A 24,315-nucleotide genomic window follows, 5' to 3' on the forward strand; every position below is an offset into this window, starting at 1 on the left:
AGAGTATGTCTGTTAAAACTCTCTGGTTTGCTAGTTTAGTTCTAGTTTTTATTGTACACAACCTGAAATACTGTCTTTGGCAAAATTATTGTACATGAACTGTAGCAGTAGTTAGTAGTAGTAGTAAATGTGTCATTATCCAATAACAACATTTACTTATTTCAAATTCATCACAGAGTATACAGCGCACCTTCTGCTCAGGGATCTGCAGTATAAGCACATTCTTGTTATTTATTTTAACAAATATTCATTAAAAGTCAGTCACAGAGTCAATCATTTATCGTTACCTCACACAGACTGTTTAATTTTTTAGTCATCACAAATGTATTACTGTTCATATAAAACAATGGGTACAGTTAAGGTTCCTTCTTGATATTTTCCAGAGTCATGCTCATGTAGTAGTGAAAGAACAGAAACATGCTGAGTCATGACTGAAAGGTCGAGGAAGAATATTCTCTGCAATTCATGTATCAGTAATGTACCGACAGGAAGCATTATTATTGCACCTCAGAACCAATAATCTCCAGCTTCATAGAGTTCATGACAGATCACTTATCACCATTATCAACTCCCATCACCAAGAAACAGATTTCACACAAATGGAATGAATCAACAAAGGGATTATAATAAGATACATTTCTCCTAATAAAAAAAAGTGCTGATGTCTTCAGATGACAAGTAACAAGGCCAACAATCTCCTGTGTTCTCACAAAGGCTCATGTAAGTACATTTTTCGTTGATTGACAGCATACCACGTTGCCGTCTCTGCTATTTCCCCTCAGAAAATCAGTGGCTATAATGAGCTTTGGTTTCAAATGTTTTGGTCCTCACTAATAGCCATGCTTTCAGTTAGAGCGACAAAGCCTATATTGATTAATGGGACAGGAATGCCAGCAGGGTGCGTACACAGCTCAGGCAGTGGTGACTTAATAACCCCACTTCATAAAACTTGAACTACCACTTTTATGTTTAAGACAATAACATTCATCACATCAAGAATGTTTAACATACAATGTGGCAAGAGTGTATCCTTGTTGCACTGGTTTCTCATACAGAAAAAAAAACCGCCCTACAACGAGAGTTTAGTTAAGAGACACTGACATGAAGTCAGTTCAGTTGGCTTCCAACAGGAGCCAAATGCAACTTCACTGCATTATAAGTAAAATGGAGTGGCGTGATCTGAGGAAGGTCTCGTCTCTTTAGTTTAGTTAAATTTCTAGAGATATCAAACTTGTTTGCTGTATATTATGACCCCAATGTGTTTTGGACTCAGGCCAACTATCTTGAAATATCTAGATTATGCAATTCCATGATAAGTGAGAAGTTTCAATACATTCTTAGATACAGTTATAGAGAATTTTTCTTTAGCTATTTTAAAGTGATAGTTCAGATTTTACACATGTGGTTCATGCGGTGCTGACAGTCAGCTCTGACTGCACTGTGAGTGCTCCCCTCTAATGAAAACATGACTGACAACAAGTAAAACAGATTTACTTTAAGTCACTTAAAAGACACATCTAAATTTACACCAGCCATGTCCACAATATCTTTGGAATATGTTCACTTATTTATATTAAAAAGAATCTGCTCTTGCTAATACACCATCGTACAGCAAAGATAAGTAATGTCTATAGCTCATGCTACCACTGTAGCTGTTGGCCTATTTCTGCCTCATTTGGCAAAACTGTGACACCTAAGCAAATCTATAGGAACAATTTTAAACATTCAAGTTGTAAAATATCACATTTGAACTCACTGGTGTAGGCAGCAGTGGCTCAACATGAATGTAAAATCAATGATTTTCTCTACAGACTTTAATGTGGGGAGTGAATGGTTTACACAGAGACAAAGAGATGAAGCAGTGAACATATTCTTAAGATATCAAACTGTTAAGCAAGTCTTTTTTTTTTTGGTGAGATTAATCTGGTCTCAGACTGTTTCTTGGTGCAGGGGGCATCTGTAAATGATAATATGTAGACTGGGCTGCTCTTAGCTTCTGGCAGCTATGCATCTGTACTTCATTAATTTTCTGTGGAGAACACATTTTACTGTAGAACATGATACCACTGTGCTAACTCACTTCTTTCTCCAAAATCAACATCCTTTGTTAACAGTGTGTGTCATATGCAGACATGATGTTTTATAATCAAACTCAACAAATTTAGTCAAAGTGATGCCATAAATTAAAATGAACAAGGCTGATGGTTACAAACTACTAAAAACAGTATTATTTAGCTCTAACTTTAACTGTTATCTTGAGTGCAAAAAATGAATGGACAGCATAGTGTGGAGAACGTCAGTGGTTATGAGCCAAACTCCACAGTTTCCTCTGTGATGGGTCTGAACTCGTAGTTTCCTCTCCCGTCCATGTGAAGATAATACTGAATGACAAGGATGAAACCAAAGATGAGTATCAGTAAGACATTGCAGTGAAAAAAGGCAGCTGATTCCATGTGTTCTTACCTCATGGTGCTTCCACAGAGACTTTCTATGAGACACTGTGAACAATGTGATGCCCACCTGTGAATCACAAAAAACAATTACAACTGGAAACCAAAACAGAGCAACAAGCTAGAAACATCTACAGCACTTTATGAATCCAGACACGTTGTCATTCTTTTGTTTTATGAGTAAACAGTGGCAGCCTGAAAAAGCAAAGTTTGGCAGTTGCAAACACTCAAGTGTTAAGAAACTGGAAAGAAATGTTCCATGAAATCAATCCTTTGTCTGTCAGTCTATTAGCTGATTTCCTACATATCAATATAACATAAACTCCTCTTGATCCTTCTTTTTTTTCAGTTTTTCCATTCCATTAATAATGGTTAATCAGTTAATGCAGTGTGTTCTTTGTATTATTTTTCTAGGTCAAACAGGTGTAGCTGAATTGAGGTAAATATACAATAATCAGAATCAGCAAACACGTTTATGGAATTTTAGAGATGTATGTTGACATGGGTTAGGGAGCTGTGATGAGGCTGTAATGAATTCACCAGAGCATGCCAACATTAAGCCTGCACACTAGAATAAAGTGATATTAGTGTCACTGTGGTGGCAATGATGAGGTAACTTTATGTGAGTTGAGGCAAAAACTTACTCTGCCACAAATATTAATAAAATAAACACAGGGGCATGCCTTGCAGAAAGTAAACAGTGATGAAGTTTTAATTTGAGAGTGACGGGAAACTACAAAGTTAACACTGAGTTTCTCTTGCTGCTCTGCCTCACTCCTCCTACGTCCAATGTGTGTTCACACATCAACACTACAACTGGCCAGGCAACTTTACATAATGATGGCAATCAGGATGTAAAGAGGATTTCAAAATAACACAAAACATTTTAGAAACACACCATGGACTTATGTCAGTAAGTGAGCTTATACAAACATGGTGGTTATGATGGTTTTATGGTTTTCCAATATTCCATTAGCGTGTATGATGCTTTACTGGTTCGTACCGTCCTGCAGTGGCTGTAGATATAATCCTCCACATCCACACTCACTGCACTGGTGCACTCATCCAGGATGGCAAACTGGGGCTTATGATAGAAGAGTCTGGCCATCTACAAACATGAAGAGAGGCATTTACATTATCATAAGTAAATTTTACTTACACCAGAGTCGAAATATTGTCGAAAGTTAAGAAAATAAGAAAAAGAAGAGAAGAAAAAAAAAAAATAAAAAAAAAAAAATACAGTTTTCTGTGGTAATGGGGGCGGGACTAGATAAGCTTTGCTTCTCCCGCTTTCCTTTTCGGTCGTGTGTAAGAAATTAATTGCTGATGTGTGCAGATGTTGATTACTTCTCATGCCCGAAATAAACGATTAATTAATTCATTCATTCATTAAAGTGTGTAAGAGGCCTTAGTTTGCACATAATAACCAGAGGTGGAAAGTAAACAAATACATTTACTCAAGTTACTGTATTGAATACTTTTTGTGTATTTTGTATTTTTTAAGTACAATTTAAAATAAGGATTTTGTATTTTATTTGAGTACGTATTGACTCAAGTATTGTACTTAGTTACTTTATAAATCCTATCTGTTACCGAGTAAAAATAAAAATGAAGACCTACAGGGGGAAAATATACACCAGAACCAGACGAATGATGATGTGATTAGCACCAGCACTGGCGCGTGAACATAGAGGGCGTGCGCCAAAAGTGACATAATATCCTGTGTTGCGCCAGGCGCATGAGCTCCAAAATAGTTTTGGATTTCTGACCCCTTGTCATATTTTTACTACCCTCACACCCCACGCAAAGTAACTAAGTAACTTTTACTTAAAGTACATTTCAAATGAACTACTTTTTACTTCTACTTGAGTACATTTTCAGATGACTAATTTTACTTCTACTTGAGTAATAATTCATCAAAGTATTGGTACTTTTACTCGAGTACAATATTTTAGTACTTTTTCCACCTCTGACAATAACCAGAGGACTCACAATGCCTCCATGCTTGCAACTACAATTTCATTTAAAATCAGTATTTTCAAAAGAAAACAATCTTCGTACAGAATAGTGTTTCCATATCACAAGTTACCTGCTTCCAACATGCCTGAAAATTTAACAATACATTCAGTTTCACACATGAGAGAGCTACTAAGAAGCAATGGTAAAAAGTTAGACCAGGGACGCCTTTCATTAAAAAACCGATGGCCTTGAACTGCATTCACAACTATCTATCTGACTGACAGACAGCTGATGGGGCAGCCCATCCTCGAAGACGATGGGTCAAATGCAGAGGAACACAGTTAACCAGCCTGGGAGCTGTGTGGTCATTAATAGAAAAAAAAAATAAGAGCCACAACTCAGGAAGCTAATGTATGTCACTGCACCATCATTTTTAAATGGTCTCCTTTTCTGCCCATCCAGATAACAACACTACTCCAGGGTTTTCAAAGGAGAACAAAGCCAGCAACTATTTAAATCTTCTCAGAATTGAGGACTTGTAAATACTGGAGTAGCGTAGGCAGCAGTATAATCCTGGGTGTGAGTTGAATAGTGCGGATGCAGTCTATTTTGCCAACTCATTACATTACATTAAAAATGTATGATATTAATGAAGAAATTAAGCAATGTTTTGTTTAGATAAAATACTTTGCTCAGTATATGTATTGTTTGTTCACACTTGTTATGGCAGAACACTGACATTGTGTTGGTCCACATAATCTCACAACCTTATCCCTCAGTACCAAGATGTATGGATGGGCTGTTTTTAGTGATTGAGGTTGGTTGTAAAAATTAATGTAAAATGTTGACAGTAATACATTATTAACAGAGAGATTAAGTGAGTGAGTGCTTACAGCCATCCTCTGCTTCTCTCCTCCACTGAGGACATCCATCCAGTCCTGGACTGAGTCCCAGGTACCTTCTCTGTCTAAGATGTGTCCCAGCTGGACATTGTCAAGATACTCCTTCAACACCTAGACACATGCAGATGAGGTATGTTGTGTAGTAAGAGTCACACAGCAATGCAAGAGTGAAATGTGAGGAGGTGTGATGTGTCGACCTGGTCAGAGATGCTTTTCCTCCTCTGATCTTCATAGGTATCAGGGTAAATGACTTGGTCACGCAGAGAACCCAGTGTCATGTAGGGTCTCTGTACAAAATCAACAGTCATCAAACTCAAACTTCATATCCAGTATAATAAGAAAATTAAAGTTATTCAATCCAATGATAACATGTGGGTGGTTTGAACAGAACTGTGACAATTACAACAGTAACAGTATGTAGCTCTGATTATGGCAGCAATGTTCCGTGTGTTTATGTATACATAAATTCACATCAGTTTACAGTAAATTTCTGCAGTTACAAGCTCAATGTAGACTATATTGGTATCAAAACAAAGATAACACTTAGGAGATTCCATAAGTTTCACTATAGATGCCATTGTGTCAGCGTAAATGCACATGGAACACAGCATAAATTAAATTAAATAGATTTTTTTTCTCTCGGTTAAAAAAAAATATTGCATTTTAAAGTAAATATCACTATTGGTCTAAGAAAAAACTTTTTTTGAAAAAAAAAAACATGAAAACTCTGCAGCATGTTCAGTTACACAGTGCCATAGCTCTGGCTTACCTTGGTCAATTTAGGTGATTGACAGCTCGTTTTAAACCTCTTAAACGATAGAATCCGGCCCCAAGGCTCCAAATGCGTGAATCACTTAATTAGCGAGTCAAAAGGACATAAATGTATATGACGCATTTGTGTGGACAATCTCCCTTCTCTAATTAGAACGATCTAATGTCACTCTGTAATGATCAATTAGACTTGGATTTGTCCTCAAAGCATGCTGGGAAGTGTAGATCTTCATTAGGAGCAGTTTTGTTCCGGTGGAAATAACTTGTTTTGATAAAAAGCAAAGGTAAGACAACATTTCTGGTTGTATTTCTTGAAAGTGTTGTTTTGCTCTTATTTTAGGGCTGGATCCATGAATCTTGGTCATAGAGTGATACAAATGGTACCGTTGGAATCTGTGGATTCCATGCGGTCTCATCAATCATTTTTTTTGTTTACATAATCACGCTGATGCTCTGGCGCCACTTTTCATTGAGTACACTGTAACAGTGTTTTTTTTGCTACTGCTGGTTTAATCCATCAGTGTTTTAATTGTGTTTCGTAAACATAAGAATGGTTTATATGAGCTTTTAGCTAAGTTTTATGACTTTTTTGTCACTGCGAGTGACGCTGCCCCAGGTATGGGGGGAAACCGGGAAGAAGAGGTTAACTGTCCCTGAGATTATGACATTGTTTACTTTTTCAGTAGATTTACCTCATCTTTGTTGACACTTAAAGGCAGAGAATTCCTATGAGACAAATTGTGCTTTGTGAACATGAGCTTGGTTTAAGTTATCACATAAACTGCAATAACATAATTTAAGGCGTTATTTATCTTTGCTGCATATTACTGTAATGATGCTCTTTGTCCAAAACACACAAAACAGGTACAGTGTCTGTGGTGACTTGATGTAATTAGAATTGATAAATAATAATACAAAATTGTAAGGCCCAATTTTACATAAACCAAAATGTAGCTAAAAGCTAGAACTTATATGTAGCTGTATAACTATAACTTTTCTACCTGTGGAACATAGAAGAGTTTCCCTCTCTCAGGTTTGGTCAGGTGTCCCCCAAACAGAGGCCACAGCTTAAAAAACAAAGCAAAAAACATAATTTATTGATACAAATGACTAAATAAAGCTTCCCAGTTCACCAAAATTGACTAAAATCTTTCTCACCTCTCCAAGCACTCTGAACAGAGAGCTCTTTCCACAGCCGTTTGGTCCACACACAAGAACGTTGGTGCCTGATTTCACCTTCAGACCACAGAATAACAAATTGTATGTTAAACAAAAAAGCATACTCAAATGAACTAATCTGAGTTTATCATTCCAGTCATTAGCTCAACCAATGTCTATTAGACATATGTAATTAGAGATCTGTACCTCAAATGTGAGGTCTCTTATAAGGATGTCTCCATTTGGTGTTGCTAGTGGGGTGTGGTCAAATCTGTAAAAACATACATCTCAGTTCAGGGTAAAAAAAACAAAAAACAAAAACACTGATGCAGTCAAGAGTCAAAATAGACTTACTTTATGATATTATCTCTATTGATTACTTGACCACTTCCTGGCACCAGTACGACTTTCTCACCGCCTGATTCTAACACGAATAAAGGAAACCAAATATCCGTTAGGCTTTATGGATGCACATCTCCTTTCAAACTCAAGTCAATGACATACTGTACGTCTGTGATTCAGAGTCACCTGTACCTCTCTCCTGCTGAGACACCATGGTGCGTTCATATTTGCCGGCATTCAGTTCTTTCAGGACTTTCATAAGTTCAGTAATACGAGTTGTGAATCTGGTTAAATACAAATGAAACAAAAATCTGATGAAAATATCAGTTAAAACAGATAATAGATTGGCCTCACTTGGAATGGATGATTGCGGTTTCTATGTATTCCAATATCAAAATGCAAACAGTTAATGTAAAGTACATTTTGTCTCCTTTTACAACTACAATGGATTTGAAAATAAGCAATCAAGATGAGAATGGTGTGTAGACTTTTTGCTTTAATTCAAAGGATTGGAGAAAATATTTTACCATATATCAATTATAGCTATTTTAATGCACAGTCATCCATTTTCAGAGACTCAAAGGTGAGTTGAATGAAGATGATAAAAGTTCTGGAGTTATTATGTAATTATCACATATTATGTAATCAACTCCAGAACATTTTACATGCATATTATGTAATCAACTCCTGAACTTTTTTGCAATTTGCATTTGGTACCTGTTAATTTGAGATTTAAAGCAAGTGAAGGAAACCATCATTACGTTTTATACCATTTACAATTTGTTTAATTTTTTTATGTTCACTTTTTCAGTTACTTTCCATTACACTCACCCCGACAAGCGGGTCATCTCTCGACCTGCTAGTACAATCCTGCCCAAGGCCTGAGACATTCTTAGAAGCATCCTCCCACTCTGGTAGTAGTCCTGCAGTCACAGAGTAACAGTGCCATCAATAAAATCTCAAAAATCAGACACTCTACATCAAAGCAATTTCAAACCAAATGTTGCTGTTCTTTACATTTTTCTACTAAAAATCATTTGTGTTTCTTTATTTGAAGGATACGTTGATTATTATCAATATACAATTGCTATGATATAAATGCATAACCTTTGGTAAGCCTTTAGCATTATCAAATATTATTTATTTAAAACAAAGCTATTATTAGTTGTTACTAGTCCAGTTGTTAGGAGAACATGCTATTGTAGAGATACGGCTAGTTTAAAGGCTGGCGCCAAGAGAAAGCTATAGTCATATATAATGATGAATCTGGAAGCAGATTATTCCAGAGGGAGTTTGTGTCTTCCTGATTTCAATGGCATCTGTCTATAAAGCAAGTTGTCTCTGTGCGTGTGTGTTTGTCACGGGCATATCTCTCGTTACTCAGATCGCCCTAAGATTTGGATATGGGTTGAGCATGGCCCGATGGTGCATCCTTGATTTTCACGTTTTTTGGAGTAATTCCTCTGATTCCACTGACACCAGGTGGTAAGCAGCAGCGGGAGTGAAGGAGGCTGTCCTCACGGTGGGTGAGACATTTTCACATGGTTCAACACAGAATGGTATTATACTGAAACGACGTAGTCGGTGTCCATTCCCCAATACGCAAGCACATATTTATTTAGCATTGGCATGCTACTATTTTGCAGCTAACTTGGCGAACCTGTTTCCACAGGTAAGCTAGTGAGGCTACGATTGGCATTAGCGTAGCAACCTGTTTTGTAGTAATGTTATGAGATGTGCCGAGGCTTCAAAGTGTGTGTCGAGTAATAAAGGGGGCGTTTCCGCGAAGCACGTATCGAGGCTTGCTTCATTTAGGGGAGGAGCCAAAATGATGACATCCGAAGCCTCGCTGCCCGGCTGTACCACGTGATTGCTTCAGGAAGTGGTTCAGATTTTGCCAAGGTTTTACAGCGATATAGACCCCCTCAGGCTCCATTCAAAATGTGGGTTTGTGAAGGAGAGTTGTGATCAGTTGAGAGTGTGGATAGAGTTTGGAGTGTTTGGATAGCGTTTATATAGTTGGAGAGTTTAGGGAGAGCGAGAGATTTAGGAGAGTGAGGAGAGTAGGATAGGTGATAGGATGGAGCCAGTGAGGAAGAGGAGGATTTCTCCTGTCCTGTACATCCAAGTTACACAAGCATAATCTGTGCCTTTTTCGTAGTTCCACAAGCATTTTCACTGTCCTCTACCTAGGGCTGTAAAGTCAAAGTCGACTGGTCAACTAATTGGTCGACACGCTCTGGCTTGACCAAAATTGTGATTGGTCGACTAATTTTTTTTTTATTATTATTTTTTCATTTAGGAGGAAAGTACCAAGTCTAATAGACGTGTTTTAGAGCACCCGTGTTTCACAGGTAACAGCCTGTCTTCAGAGATCACCCCCCTTGTTTTCCACTATTTTGGTTTAGTCCAGCCCATGGGTTGTTGTCGCTCCGTGGCTCATAAGCGACAGACAGATGACAATTTTTTTATTTATATTAAACTTTTCATTTTATTGCTACAGTCAGTCCTCCTGTCACATCCATGTCAAAGACATCAGCAGTGTGGAAGCATTTTTCAAAAGTAGATGACGGTAAAAAAAAACAGAAGTGGAATGCAAACTTTGCAAGCAACAGTTTGCTTTTCACAGCTCTACTACAAACATGGCATATCATTTAAAAACGCTAAGGTTGCGCTGTCCGTTTTGAGTATGAACATATGAGAATTATTTGAATATTTCAATGTTTTAGTCTAATAATCGTTTATTGGTTTTATAACTGCAGACACACCTGCCCGCAACAGCGTCAGCGTCCCGCGGTCTATTTGTGTATCAGCCGCGAAGCGGAGCTCCTATGTTCAGTCTCGCTCTGTATTCCTCAACGGTTATTGTGCTGGTATTACTAGTTGAAATATTTTTGGATATCACAGGCTATGGTATTGCGCAGATGAACCTAATGCAAAATGCTGTCAGACCCGTTAGACTCTGTTGAACTCCAGCCGCGGCTGCGGGTCTTTTCAAATTAAAATAGCCTCAAAGCACCCACCCCCCCCCCCCTCAATTTTTTGTCGAAATTTCAGGGCTTTAGTCAACCAAGAGTTTCTTTGGTTGATTTCAGCCCTACCTCTACCTGATTACGCCCATTACGCTGAAGTACATCACGGTTAAAATATCTGGCAGAGAACTGTCTCTGGTTGAGCCAATACATCCATTAATATTCATTTGACACCATTACAAAAGAATAACAGTGGTAGTCCAGTGGTTAAGTTGGTGGACTATTGCCACAAAGGTCGTTGGATCAAAACCAGAGTTTTTTTTTGTTTGTTTTTTTACCTTATTATTGTATAAAGCATTATGAATACATAAATCATATTGTACAAAGAATTAATAAGCTTGGGATGCATAAAATATTACTATAAATAAATATATTGGGTGTGTGGTGGTAACTTCGACTACATTTTCTTTTTTTTTTTTTTTAAACTTAAAAATCTTCTTCAACTGCCACTATAGGAACACTTGATGTACTAGATGTGTGTCATCTCGAGGACTGATCTTGAGGACAGAATTAGAGGTGTCAGGCTGTGTACATCTTCACCTATCTTAAGGTTTCCTCGGTTCCTTCAACAACTCATTACAGATTTCAGGGCCTTCTACACCGTTCTCCAAAAACCTTGATAGCATTAGATATGATAGAGTATATGCATAAAGGTGTGCTTATCTTAACGCAGCACACCGCTCCACAAAAGATACATGTCTGGTTTTAAGTTTAAAGTGTTAATTCACCATCAACAAGCATGTGACAAAGTAAGTGAACCGCAATGATTTTGTTAGTGTTTGGTGTGTGTGTGTGTGTGAGTGTGTGTGCGTGTGCGTGTGCGTGTGTGTGTGTGTGTGTGTGTGTGTGTGTGTGTGACCTCCAGCAGCTCAGACTGTGTACTGTGCAGGTGTCGAGGGTGGGCCAAGTTGAGGAAAGGCCGGCTAACCACCAGGTAGCCCACAACCGTGGCAAAATCTGCAGAGAAACAGCATGTGGAGGAACAGAGAATGAAAACTCAGAGCAACATAGGCTTTTGAAATTATTATAGAATATTGTGTACATTTTGATTAATAACATATTTTGAAATTTGATAACTATTTATTATTGTACAGATAAGTGATGAGATTTTTCTATAGAAAATAAATTGTTACAGCAAAGACAAATACAGTTAATGGGTATATGATTGTTATCAACTAAAACAATAAAAACCAAAATAAAACAAAAACATGTAGTTACACTTGGCAATCATGCTGTCCACAAATCCCATAGAGAATCGAAAGAAGATGAAGTTATGTAAATGGTCCACCTGGAAGTTAAAACAAATATATTGATTTTCTGGAGCGATGCAACAACTTTAGTAGTAGAACAGTAGAAAAACCATTGTTTACACTGTGATAAACTAATTTGGACAACCCTGCTTAAAAAAAACTGACCATCTACAACTTGAAGCAGATAACTGGTATTATGGCTGATAGGTGTGTATCCCAGGACTGATGAAAGATGTTGATTTTAAATTATTTTGTCATTTCAGTTGTTCGATGATTTTTGATGTTGGGCCCAAAAGCCTCAGCAGTCACAATATTAAAACCAGTTCAATGTTGCTGCCAAACTAGGTGCTATATCTACACCCATTAAAATAGTTTCTGTCGTACCCGCTCCATTTACTTTAATATAAAATATAAATTCCATGGATGTTTCACAGTAGAACATAGAAATATTTTTCACTCATGTCCTCCAACACTACATCTTCTACTGTAAATTATGTGCTACACTGTCTAAACAAGTATCTTGTTCAGACAGAGATATCATACCTACTGAAACAATGACAATATCGCAGAGTAAGCCAACAGCTTCAGCTCACATAAGCTATAGATACGAAAAACACATCAACTACGTTGTGACCACACTAAATCAGAGACGATGAATTATCATTCACTTACTGTGTTGTCTCATGAAACACACTCTCTACTTCTAGGAAACAGTTACCCACCAGTTTCTTGAAAGTGGTGTGGATGGTCTGTTTTTCCCTCATGTTTCCATTGTAGAAGGCAATCTCTTCACTACAGAGAGAAAAACAATACTTATTCAAATTTCAGGAATGTTACCGATTAACTGCTAATCAGCTAATTGTCAATAAGAATTTTATATATAAATTATTTATTGATTGATGAACATCTGTTCCTTTTCACATTATCATTCTTTGAACCTCATATATGGTGTAGTGACAACTGCTACCAGCAGAGGGCACACATCAACTAAAGTGCTAACAAATGAATGATAATGGGAGTCAAATGGGGCCACACGGTTGGCGTAGTGGTTAGCGCTCTTGTCTTTGCAGCAAGAAGACGATGTTCGAGCCCCGGTTGGAACAAGGGCCCTTCTGCATGGAGTTTGCATGTTCCCCCCATGTGTTAGGGCTGTAGTGATACACTAATCTCACGATAAGATACGATACACGATAATCAGCTCACGATACGATATATAACACGATATTCAGCCAACGATGTGATTCAATATAATTTGATATACTAACAGATTTTAAGGGGACAGAGTGATTTTGGTGACATCTTGTGAGTGTTCCATTTACTTGGATTGAATTAATTGAACTGAAAACTAAAAATCAATTACACAATATATGTCTCCGACTGGACAGAGTCTACAGCTTGCAAATGCTGGACAAAATGTTAAATTAAAGTTGTGTTTAATGTGATGAGAAAATTAGTTCCCTTTATTGAAACAGTGCAAACTGTAACTTACAAGCCTGAAAACTAAACAAAGTGCAGTATTGCAACTAACAATGGAGAGTTAAAAAGTGCATCAAGTGGCCTGTTCTGAATAGTTGCTTTTTTAGCTTGACACTGAACATGTGAAGTAGCCAGTCTAGCCACCAGGTAAGTAAACATAGTACCATGGCTTTTCCACAACATTCAATAACAACAGCTTTTACACATTTAACTTAAACATTAGTGCTAGGCCATGAACAGCGTTAACGCGTGACTCGTTTCCATGACGACTGACCGGAAAAATATGCGCGTTACGTCATGTTTACGTGACTCCCGATTGTTAAAATGAGTCTCACACATACACAGTACGCAGGTTACGCTGCTCTTTTCGTTTGATAAACAGAACGCTCCAGCTTGACTGTAGGCTAACGGCTAATGGTGCCTTCACTCCAGTGCCGCGGCACGAAAAACTGCATTACTTCCTCCTTTTTAAACCCGAAGTGCTCCGACACATCTGCCTTTAAGTACGAAAGTGTTGGACTTATGTTCGCCGCTATTTTCTTGAATCTCCTCACTCTCACTGAGTAAACAGGAAGAGGGAGACGTCGGCAGGTGAAGACAGGTCACTTGCTATAAATGCTCTACAGCGACACTAGCGGCTGGCTGATCTAATCGCTCTTCCTGTAAGGAAGTGCCAGGCGGAACACAGGGGATTTGAACGGGACTTAATGTATCGATACTCGTGACTGAAAATGTATACTTCGTGGGAAAATAAAGAAATCGATATATATCGCAGGATCGATAAAATCGCTCAGCCCTACCGTGTGTGTGGGTTTTCTCCAGGTTCTCCGGCTTACTCGCACAGTCCAAAAATATGCAATATGGGGATTAGGTAAATTGGTCACTCTGGTGAATGGTTGTTAGTCTCTATATGTGGCCCAGCGATGGACTGGCGAACTGTCCAGGGCGTACCCCACCTATCGCCCTATGTCAGCTGAGATTGGTACAACACCCCCCGTGACCTCCGGTGGAGGATAAAGCGGTAGATGATGGATGGGATTCATATCCCACAGCAATCTGTGCCAACAGAAATGTTCTCTGCAGTCCGACTTTGCAGAAATTGCTTTTTTGCTGCTGCATTGTTTCATTGGGTTCACCAAATCTATGTGCAATGTTTAAAACTAAGAAAAATATGCATATCTATTATTTATTGTTAACAATTAACAAAGTATCAATCATGAACTAATTCAACTAACCATCAACAAAAATGCATTTATACTTCTTTCCTTCTTCAATGGTGTTTTACAACAGTTGGCATCTGTAATGTCAGAGCAGGTGTGTGCATTATTTACCTGTTGGTGATGAGGCGGGAATTGACGTAGCGGTATTCTCCCTCATAGCGCTGCTCAGTGACTGTCATCTTCCCAATCGGCCTTCTCAGTCTGGTCAGGAACAGACCTGAGATCAGCAGGTAGGCCATCATGACAGCTGGGCCCTATATGGTAGAGAAAGGATGAACACAGTGAAGTAATTTCTTGTGTAAAAGTCAGATTGACACCTTTACCAAATATGTTTTAAGAGTCAAGGGGGCTGAAGCAAATGGTAATACACATAAAAACATGTGCTCACCTGAGCACCAATGGCACTTGTCAGCTTGAAGATGTAAAGACCGATGTCCAAAAGAGGCTGCAGACAGAGGCCACACACATTTGTTAATAAAATGAATACTGCTCAAAACCATTCTGGTATATAAGGCATCTATAACCATTTGTTCCAGACAGTGGAGGAGCCCACATGAAGGGAATAAGAAAAGATCAAGCATCTGTGATTCTGGGCCAGAACATGCTCTGTATTCATGTAGACTAAAGTCCTACTTTTCCAAAGCAGCTCAAATCACAGACAGGCATCTATCGTCACGGTGTATTTTCCTTCTGGGAACTAAATTGATTTGGGTTTGCTGGGGAGCCCTAGTATCAGTATACTATATATGTATATATATATATATATATATATATATATATATATATATTAGTACAGTTACTAATAACAGGAAGTTGTGTCACTTACATCGAGTGACCATGAATAAAGGGTCATCCAATACATAACATTTAATTACCTATGAATTGGGAAGGACTTTTCACTGGCTCAGTTTCATACTGTTGGCCTCCGCATTGTGGCTGCAGTGTACACTGATGGTGAACCGAGATGCAGCACGACTGTGTAAATGAAGGTTAATCTTCTTGGGACACAAGACTCTCAGGAAGTAGTATTGAGCGAGGATACTACTACAACTCATACTTTTCAAGACAACTCCTGTCTTTTACTGTGTATTCTAAGCAACTGTCAAATATTTCTCTGCTGAGAGTAAACCAAGTCTGGTACCTTGCTGAGATTGGAATAAAGGTCCACCACACTGTTGCAGAATCTCTCCACATCTTGTGTCAGTAGTTGGTCTGCATTGGCTATCCGGTTGTCCAGGTTTCCCATTTTGTAGTAGGTAAAACCTCTAAAGAGCAACAAAACGAGTGAGGATGCCAAAAAGCCAGAAAGACACAAAGAACACTAAATGTGGCCAAGAAAACCAAAAAACAATCAAGGTAAAAGTGAAAACATGTAGATAGAATTTTAAAACTTGGTATACCAATAAGCCCCAGTCCATGGGATGTTTTCAAATTTGTTTTATTGTAACCATATTCCAGATAAAGCTGGACATTTTTTTTTTAAAAACAAAGAAGATGAAATGTTTATTGGAAGACTGCATGTGTTGGAATGTGATGTTGAACTTACTGTAGGTATTGGTCATACAAGGTCTTTGTGAGTCTCTCACGAAACCTCAGCCTGAGCTCATTTAAGCCCAACTTCAGGAAGTTGTTCACTAAGGCAATCTAGAACGATCAAGTCACACATGACATACATGTAACCATTTCTACTATGAACATTTCGATTGAGTAGGACAGTATAAGCTCTAGGGTTTTACAGTATTTAAAGTAGTATGTTAATTTTATTGTTATTCCTTTTAAAGGCACTAGCATGCACTAGCAGAACATTACGCGTGATTTCACAAGAGCAAAGTTAACTCAAATTAAAGTCGCAGCAAGTAAAATACTTAAATTAAAATCTATGTTGCTCAGAGCTCAGAAACGTGTCTATGGCATGTTCATGAGGTGAACTGGTAATCAGGGAGGGGAATGCTATCAAGAACATCGATTGGAAGATAGCTAAACGTTAGCCAAACATTAGTCAAAAGACAATGTCACTGACAGCAACTCTAAAGACTAAATGCTGGCGATAACCTAATCTATTAAATCTATTAAGAATGTATCCTACAAAAAAAATGTCATACTTTTATCCAAATCATGATGTTATATATTTATCCACCATACCACTGAAACCCACATTTGGAAGACAAAATGTGGATGGATCTGCCTCCGAAAATGGCACCCAACAAATTCCTATGTTTACATAACATTTGCTGAAAGCTGCAGTAGACGGCTGTATTTGGAAATTACTCATCACATTGAGTGTTTTTGTCGCCATGCGATTTAATGACAATTACAAAAATAAAGACTAAAGCCAGCCATTTAACAACCATATTGTATTTGATGAAGACATATGATCATATGAAATGACAGCACATTAAAGTGCATTAGATGAGTCAATGATAATAATGTACCAACACCGGGAAACCAGTGTTTACAGAAAAGAAAAAGTTGGTGTTTTCAAGCATGTTTACATAGTATATGTTTTAGAAAATGTAAGTATATGAACTGACAAACTACAAGTGTTGCTGAAAAATGTATATCATAAAATTAAGTCTTGAAAGTAATAGAAAAAAAAGACACTTACAACTGGCATGAATTTCATAAAGCTGAACAAGCAGATCTTGAAATCTTTTTTCGAGCGACCAATAATTGCACTGCAAACCACAACATGCGACAAACATGAGCAAACATTGCCAAGAGTCAAAGAACAATAGACTTAATGAATTTAATTTACATTTCCTTTGCAACCAGTGAAACTTGAATTGCTGAACAACTAATAAATAAATAAATAACAGCAATTTGGAGTGCAGTTATTTTTACCACTTGCTAAAATACATCAGGGTTATGGCATGGAAGGAAATGTACAGTACTGTGCAGCATTTTTCAGCCACCATTAGATTTGCTGTAATATGAATGCTAAAATGACCATTCAGTATAACTATTTCTCATAATTTTATTGAAAGGCATTGAGAAAATAAAGGAAACATGTATGCAGTTTTAAAATAAAGTGTTGAGTATGACCTACCCTTACTGTATGCTTGAATAATAGCATAAGCCAGTGATTGCAGAATTTGATTGACTAAACAAAGCTTATGGTGCCCTGAGAGTTTTGCACAGTGTTGTTGATGTCAAACATTAAGGCTGGCTTCACAGTGGATCCATGTGCGTGTGTGACGACAGCAGCGCTACTCCACTGTATAAAACGCATATCCATCTTTCAAACCAGATGCGTGTCTCGGGCCCACCTGCTGCAGAGCTGCTGTGAAGTTTTTACTATATGAATTTCTAAAAAATGTCAAGTGTATTTTAGATTTTGCCTTTGAATATCATAAAATATAACTTTAAATACTCCACTGTACTTAACAAAATACCAGGGCTCTTCAGTATGAAGCCATGCACCCCTTGATCCTGCACACATTTCATAATTAAAAAAAATTGATGGAGTTTCTTGATGAAACAAGATGAAAAAAAGATAAAAGTAGACTAGCGGTCTACACTGCAGTCATAACAGCACACACAAGCATCCAGTGTGAAACTGGCGTAAAGGATGAAAAAGCAAAACTCATTTGCAAAGCAATATGTTAAAATTACATACATGTATATATATGTATGTATGTATATGTAAATGTAAATGTATATGTATATGTATATACATATACATATACATATACATATACATATACATATACATATATACAAATGGTACAAGCTTACTTTATGAGAACCATATTTAGTTACCGCTGGTATGACTGAGATGTAGGAGTAAAAGTGCTTCTTGAATAAATTGATGTCTCTGCTTATTATACCACTGTGGAGAATTAAAACAAAGTCATCAGTTTCTCATTTCGCTCATCTGGATTTAAAGTGCTGTAAAGGCTGTAAAAACTGTACAGGTAAAACACAAATGCTTAGGGTGAAAATAATCAGTTGGTAAAGCTGGTTCCCCGTAGGAAGAGACCCCCCCGCAGTGACCAGGTATCGGTTCCATTCAAGGTTATTTGCTGCAAATGCTCTCACAAAATGTGACAATTACACACAATTTATTAGGGCTACCCCCGACTTAGGATTTGTCTGGTAATTTGACTAATTCTTCAGCAGAAGGTTTTAATGTAAATTGTAAATGTAAAACTTTTTTTGTGAGGCCCAGGTCAGGGAAGGAATGTTATCAGTAACATATTTAACACTGTTCTACCTGACATACCATTATGATAAACTTTGTAATCAGCAGCACATCAGCCGTAAACACTGAAGTGACTTCTGAGCACACTTTCTGTGTCTAATCACTGACTGCACTCAATTCAATTGTATTTGTATAGTGTCATAATCATAACAGATTATCTCAAGACACTTAATATGTTAAGGAAACCAGCACTGGCAAAGTTAATTTCTCCAGAATTCTTTCCTGCCACTATGGCCGCATAAACAAACAGAGTCATGTGACATCTGGAGCTCTATATACGTGTGTGGTCTTGAGAAAACCTTTATTTCTACTTCAAATGGTATTCCTCAGAGTCTGACCTTTCAATCATGGTGCCATTCTGGATCATCCATACGTCACAGTAAGTCCTGGTCACCAACATTGCTGCGATAAGGATAAGGTATCCTGTCTGTGGTGAAGAAAAGATTTAGGGGAGCCTGTAAAACACTGCACATCATAAAGTCCCTTATCATTTTACCCTTGACACTGCTTCTATCTATGAACTAAACTGAATGGATAAGGCTGAATGAAACCAAAGAGGCATGTGACTGTGACCTTGAATTATGGAGCTAAGGTAACTGTGTCAAAGGGCTCATCTGTCAGCTATGACATTAAATAAACAAAGAGAGAGATGCCGAGATGTGTGATGCTGTTGTGTGTTGTGTGAGGTTGATATTTGCACAATGATGAGATATTGAAGAGTTTAAAAGGGAGCATTCAGGTTTTTTTCAAGTATGAGGTATTGACATAAAGTCAGTGCTAAGTGCACTGTAGGGCTGGGCGATATGGCCTAAAAATAAAATCCCTGATTTATTTATAAAAAAATTGGATTTTGGATTAAAAAAACTACTATAGACAAAATAATTATTCATATGATGTACTATGTGTAAATGCATGACATTTTACACATACAGAGTGTTTCAGTGTGAGTTAGTTAAAATATTTTAAATACGTCCTCCATGACCGTAGCACAGACTCTGTGTCACAGTCTCTGGACTAAAATACAGCAACAGTGTGATGCCAGTCACGGACCAGACTACTGTGTTAAATACTGAGATTTTAGACATTTCCCTGGTAATTGTTTTTAGGACTGTTAAATATTTTAAAATAATTTACAGTTCGGCACTGTTTGGTTTGATCCTAGTGTCAGCGGTCTCCGGAGCAAAGACTCAGTCTGATACAGTCACATACAGTGGTAGCTCGCCGCTCGCGATCAGCAGAGCTGTCCCTACTTGTGCTACTCCTTTTTGTTGAAATGGGCTTTAAACAAAGTTTGCAGTGTGCAGTCACTTGTTCCACGTCTGTCGCCGCAAACTGATGATACTAGTCTTTCTTGGGAACAAAATTCACGCACTCGTTGTCCGCATGTCCGGAGGGTAAACAAGTAGGGGGGCTTCCGCACAGAAGCTCCCAAGGGCAAAAGTTGCGCTGTATTAAGAGGAGAAATGTCAATGTTTTAAAATCGTCTGGAGCAAAAAACTCGAATTAATCGATAAAATTGATATATCGCCCAGGCCTAGTGCACTGTAACTAAAAAAGGGCCTGAATGAGCCACAAGCTTGACAAAAGCTCACCTAATAAAATCTTGGCCTCTTATGTTTACAGAATGTAAAGAATATGGTTTGGGGGGAGGTTACTTCATTTGATTAACACAATGTGCCTATGACTTTGAAGGAGAAACTTCAATAATTGGTAAAATCCCTATTCAAAACAATTTCAGTCTTTTAGGATGTCTCCATAAGCCTGACACATTTTGCTTCAGGAGTATTTGCTCATTACTTGATGAAAAGTTTCTTCATTTAGGTGGGATAGTTTCAGCAGCTCAGATAACCATACTTCAAAAAATACTTAACTACCACTTTAATGTGGATGATGACTAGAATGTAGACTAAGAAATAGAAATAAAAGAATAATAATAAAGGGCAAAGGGGTCATTGGGGATGTTTTAACATAACAAGATGTGTTTAAGAAAAAATTCAGCTTACCTCCTTGCAAAAAAATCGAGGTATCAGGATCCGTAGAATCTGGAGGATTCGGAGGAAGAAAACTTTGTCCACTGATGCACGATCTTTCCTGCCATCTTTCTATATGAAGAGATATAAAGGTTCTCTGTGATGTTTCTCCAGGCATCAGTGAAACATAAATAGAAACTTGATATGTTTAAAAAAGTAACACTCATACCTCAGTGTTCAGCAATAGATCTGATCCTCCTTTCCGACTACAAAGAAAGAACACAAGGCAATCAGAGATGGCAGACTTCACCCCATTGATGCACAAGCCTATGTTGGTCATATTGGCAAGTGTGGAAGCACAAACAAACAAACAGACAGACAATACTTCACTCCCACTTTGTGGGGTGAAGTGATAAGATCAGACACTAGGGATGGGACTTTTTTGTCGACAAAACGATCAACAATCGACACATGCGCACCTCGACAAAAAAAATAAAAAAAAGTGTCACAAACACGAAAAGTTCACGACCAACGAGGTTAAGGAAGCTAGAAGAATAAATAAATAATAATAAAAAATCGACACGTGGACCTCGACAATCGATTCTCAAAATGTCATGAAATTCCCATCCCTATCAGACAGAGTACAATGCTGGATCATATTAGAATTTGTGAAGTACTGTATGTAAATTAAAGTAAAGTTTTTTGATTTAAAATATATTTTAAAAGAAAGATTTCTTTCCAAAAACAGATTCTTATTACTTACATTACTACATTACTTATATAAAAGTGTTATCACCATACACAGTAGATTTCTAGATTATTCCTATAGACGTTGTAGTTGCATTTAGGGCACTGACTCTTTACCTGACTTATTATTATACCTGAATTAATATTTAAGAGCTCCACAAGTGTCTGATTTTGCTAGTTGTATGTGAATTAAATGTCTCCTTCTAATGACTCAACTGACTGACTGGTTTCAACTAGACAATTTAATCAGATGCCCAAATGGTCCCCAAATGGTCTGGTGGATCGAATGTAGGCCAGACAAAATCCACAGGCAAAATTTATTAGGTGATGCTCTACAATTAGGAATGGGGCCAATCCAATCAAGTATCGGTATCTGGTTCCAATACAGACGTAATTCATGGATCGTAAATTTTTGATCCAACGGTAGATATTTCCAATCAGTCTGTGCTTTAATGTTGTCTACTGAAATTTCTCCACAGGCGATTCCCTGGCTACTCTGCTAGCTGGAGCATAAGCATAACGGACCTCCCAAACGGAGGCGTGCCTCAATGAGACTCAGAGTAATGATTTACAGCCAGCCAGTAGGCAAGCATTATTGACCAGAGGTTAAGAAATTCAGTTTGTCACTGTTTTTTTTAAAAAAAAAAACAAAAAAAAAACAGCAGGGGTCTTTAAAGTCATATCATACTTGCCTGTACAAACATGCATCCTTATCTAAGATGCATTTTTTTTTTTTTTTTGTAAAATAATGATGTCCTATACCACTGCCAAAAGAGATATCCAGCATGACATTGCAGTAAGGGTTACACATAGGCCCTGATCTGACAATGTGTGACAGGTCTATGAGCTAACAGGTTAGCATGATTACCATGACAAGCTGAATTACTAAACTAAACAACTAAAAACCTGCATCACAGCCTTCCACACAGGAAATGAAGCAAGAGTCATGAAACAATTTGGACTTCATACATATGGATCACTGATCACTGACAGAATGAGTCTAGACATACTTGGCATACTAGGCAATAAACAGGAAACCTTGTTGTGCCTACGCAACACAACAGTGCTTAATTCAACCAGCTTCTTAAGTGTTAAGTGAGACACCATTTTCTCACCAGGTTTTATATGCATTGTAATCTGGCAATATATGTTAATCTTTTTGAGCAACTAATAGAATGGACCTCATGGAGTGGTTGACTGGAATCATTTCTCAAGTGATATTATTCAACTTAGGAATGAGGAAAGGAGGTCTCGAGGCAAACAAAACTTCCCTGAACTGGTATCTAAGGAATTAATGAATTGATTTCTACTTTCTTCTTTTATATCATTTGCACCTTACTAATAATATAAACTTTATTTTACCTTTTTAGTACATATATATATATGTATATATATATACTTCGTGGCTCTTATATTTATTTGTGTTCTTCTTAGTGCACATTTCAATTTTATTTTAAATACACATGGTTAATCTTAAGTCCGTCTCTTACACTGTTGATAACGATCCCATTCCAATGCTGCAGTACATGTGACAGAAAATAAACCTTTGTGACTACTGAATATCATTAAGACCAAATTATTTAATGGCGTATTGTAATTCTGAAGCGAGTGTTGACATTGATTTGGTAAGACAAATACATTTCAAACAGTCATTTGTTGATTCGACCTGACCAAACGAGATACATGATTTTTTAGGTCAGAGAGTGACGAAACAATGGAAGCTGTCATAGCTCGATACAGAGACACAAGTCAATAGCACAACACAAGACGTGATACTGGTGTCATTACCGCGTCACTCTCAGTTCCAGACATTCATTCATGTACAGGCTCAGACAACTGCTGAATTACGGTCACCGTATAGGGACGGGCAGGTGCTAACAAACTAGCATCCCGAACAGCTGTAACAAACTCACATGAAACCGGAATTTTCTTCACTTTAAAGTGAACCTGATTGTGTACTAACTCTGACTCACCCGTCCTGTCTACTCGTCCGTCTTCTGTGTTTCAGAAGGTATAACAGTAGCAAGGCGCCGCCTGCTATGGACGAGTTTTTTGCAGTTAGATATTTACTGAAAGTCGCCATGTTGCTTCGAGCACAGCGACCAGTTTAACTCGCGACTGCGATGCTGGTTTAGTGGGTTTGTGTCGGACTATGGTCACACTCGCTCATTGGCTCCAAGTTGCATTCTGGGAGTTTCATGGAGCGTCTTCTTCTTCTTCTTCTTCTTCTTTCTTATTAATGGCGGGTTACAGCTTTTGTTTGCGTATACCGCCACCTACTGTACAGGAGTGTGTAAAGGGACTGGATGGGATAGACTCACAATCTCATATTTGTAAGGAGAAAATAGATAAATAAATATATAACTAAGTACAGTAATAATAAATAAATAAAAAATAAATAGAAAATTATTAATCAATGAATTAATTGATTTATTAAAAAAAAAAAAAAAAAAAAAGGCAAATAAATCCACCTAAATTATTTCCATTAATCTTGTATTCTTTAAGTAACTGATAAGGGCTTTAATTATTTTCCTCTGCATACCTTGTTCTTCTAGTATGTTGTGTATTCCTGTTTCTACTTCCTGTTCATTCCATTCCTGTCTGAAAACATGATATTTTGTACAGTACATTAATACATGCTCAACATCTTCCTTAATTTTACATTCGATACATAGACCATCACTTTTCCCTAATATCTGCAGGGTTGAATTAAGGCCTGTGTGCCCTAGTCTCAGTCTTGTGTACACTACTTCTGTTCTTCTGTCTCACCACATTGTTGTAATTCTTCTCCCCCCAACCTGACTCTGAACCTTGAAATATTGTCTACCATTGCAATC

General features: G+C 37.6%; 1 protein-coding gene across 2 annotated transcripts; it reads right to left on the reverse strand.

Moving 5' to 3' along the window:
• Positions 1-292: 292 nt before the first annotated feature.
• Positions 293-23,605, reverse strand: abcd3a (ATP-binding cassette, sub-family D (ALD), member 3a). Of its 2 annotated transcripts, none has more exons than XM_083910675.1 (23): positions 23,452-23,605; positions 20,961-20,997; positions 20,765-20,863; positions 19,100-19,188; positions 17,166-17,235; positions 16,107-16,204; positions 15,702-15,825; positions 14,949-15,005; positions 14,672-14,814; positions 12,587-12,656; positions 11,833-11,902; positions 11,474-11,571; positions 8,414-8,505; positions 7,775-7,866; positions 7,595-7,664; positions 7,448-7,511; positions 7,241-7,318; positions 7,084-7,149; positions 5,509-5,598; positions 5,303-5,422; positions 3,454-3,558; positions 2,464-2,520; positions 293-2,381 (listed from the first exon to the last, which is right to left on the reverse strand). In XM_083910675.1, the coding sequence occupies exons 1-23, from the start codon at positions 23,559-23,561 to the stop codon at positions 2,304-2,306; spliced, it is 1,977 nt and encodes a 658-aa protein (XP_083766801.1). In that variant the 5' UTR covers positions 23,562-23,605; the 3' UTR covers positions 293-2,303. The 2 variants fall into 2 exon arrangements, with proteins under 2 accessions (XP_083766801.1, XP_083766802.1); XM_083910676.1 differs by lacking the exon at positions 17,166-17,235 and adding an exon at positions 18,320-18,389.
• Between the last annotated feature and the right edge of the window lie 710 nt (positions 23,606-24,315).

This window comes from Microchirus variegatus (genome assembly GCF_963457635.1).
Source record: "Microchirus variegatus genome assembly, chromosome: 2".
Taxonomy (NCBI): Eukaryota; Metazoa; Chordata; class Actinopteri; order Pleuronectiformes; family Soleidae; genus Microchirus; species Microchirus variegatus.

What these genes read in the sequence shown, in the direction of transcription:
- abcd3a (XM_083910675.1), bottom strand. Translation starts at nt 23,561, where the DNA reads ATGGCGACTTTCAGTAAATATCTAACTGCAAAAAACTCGTCCATAGCA. An exon ending in GGACAGCATGATTGCCAAGT is followed by an intron (nt 11,572 to 11,832) that starts GTAACTACATGT and finishes GTTTCTCTGCAG; the next exon opens with ATTTTGCCACGGTTGTGGGC. An exon ending in GAGAGAAGCAGAGGATGGCT is followed by an intron (nt 3,559 to 5,302) that starts GTAAGCACTCAC and finishes TCATGTTTGTAG; the next exon opens with ATGGCCAGACTCTTCTATCA.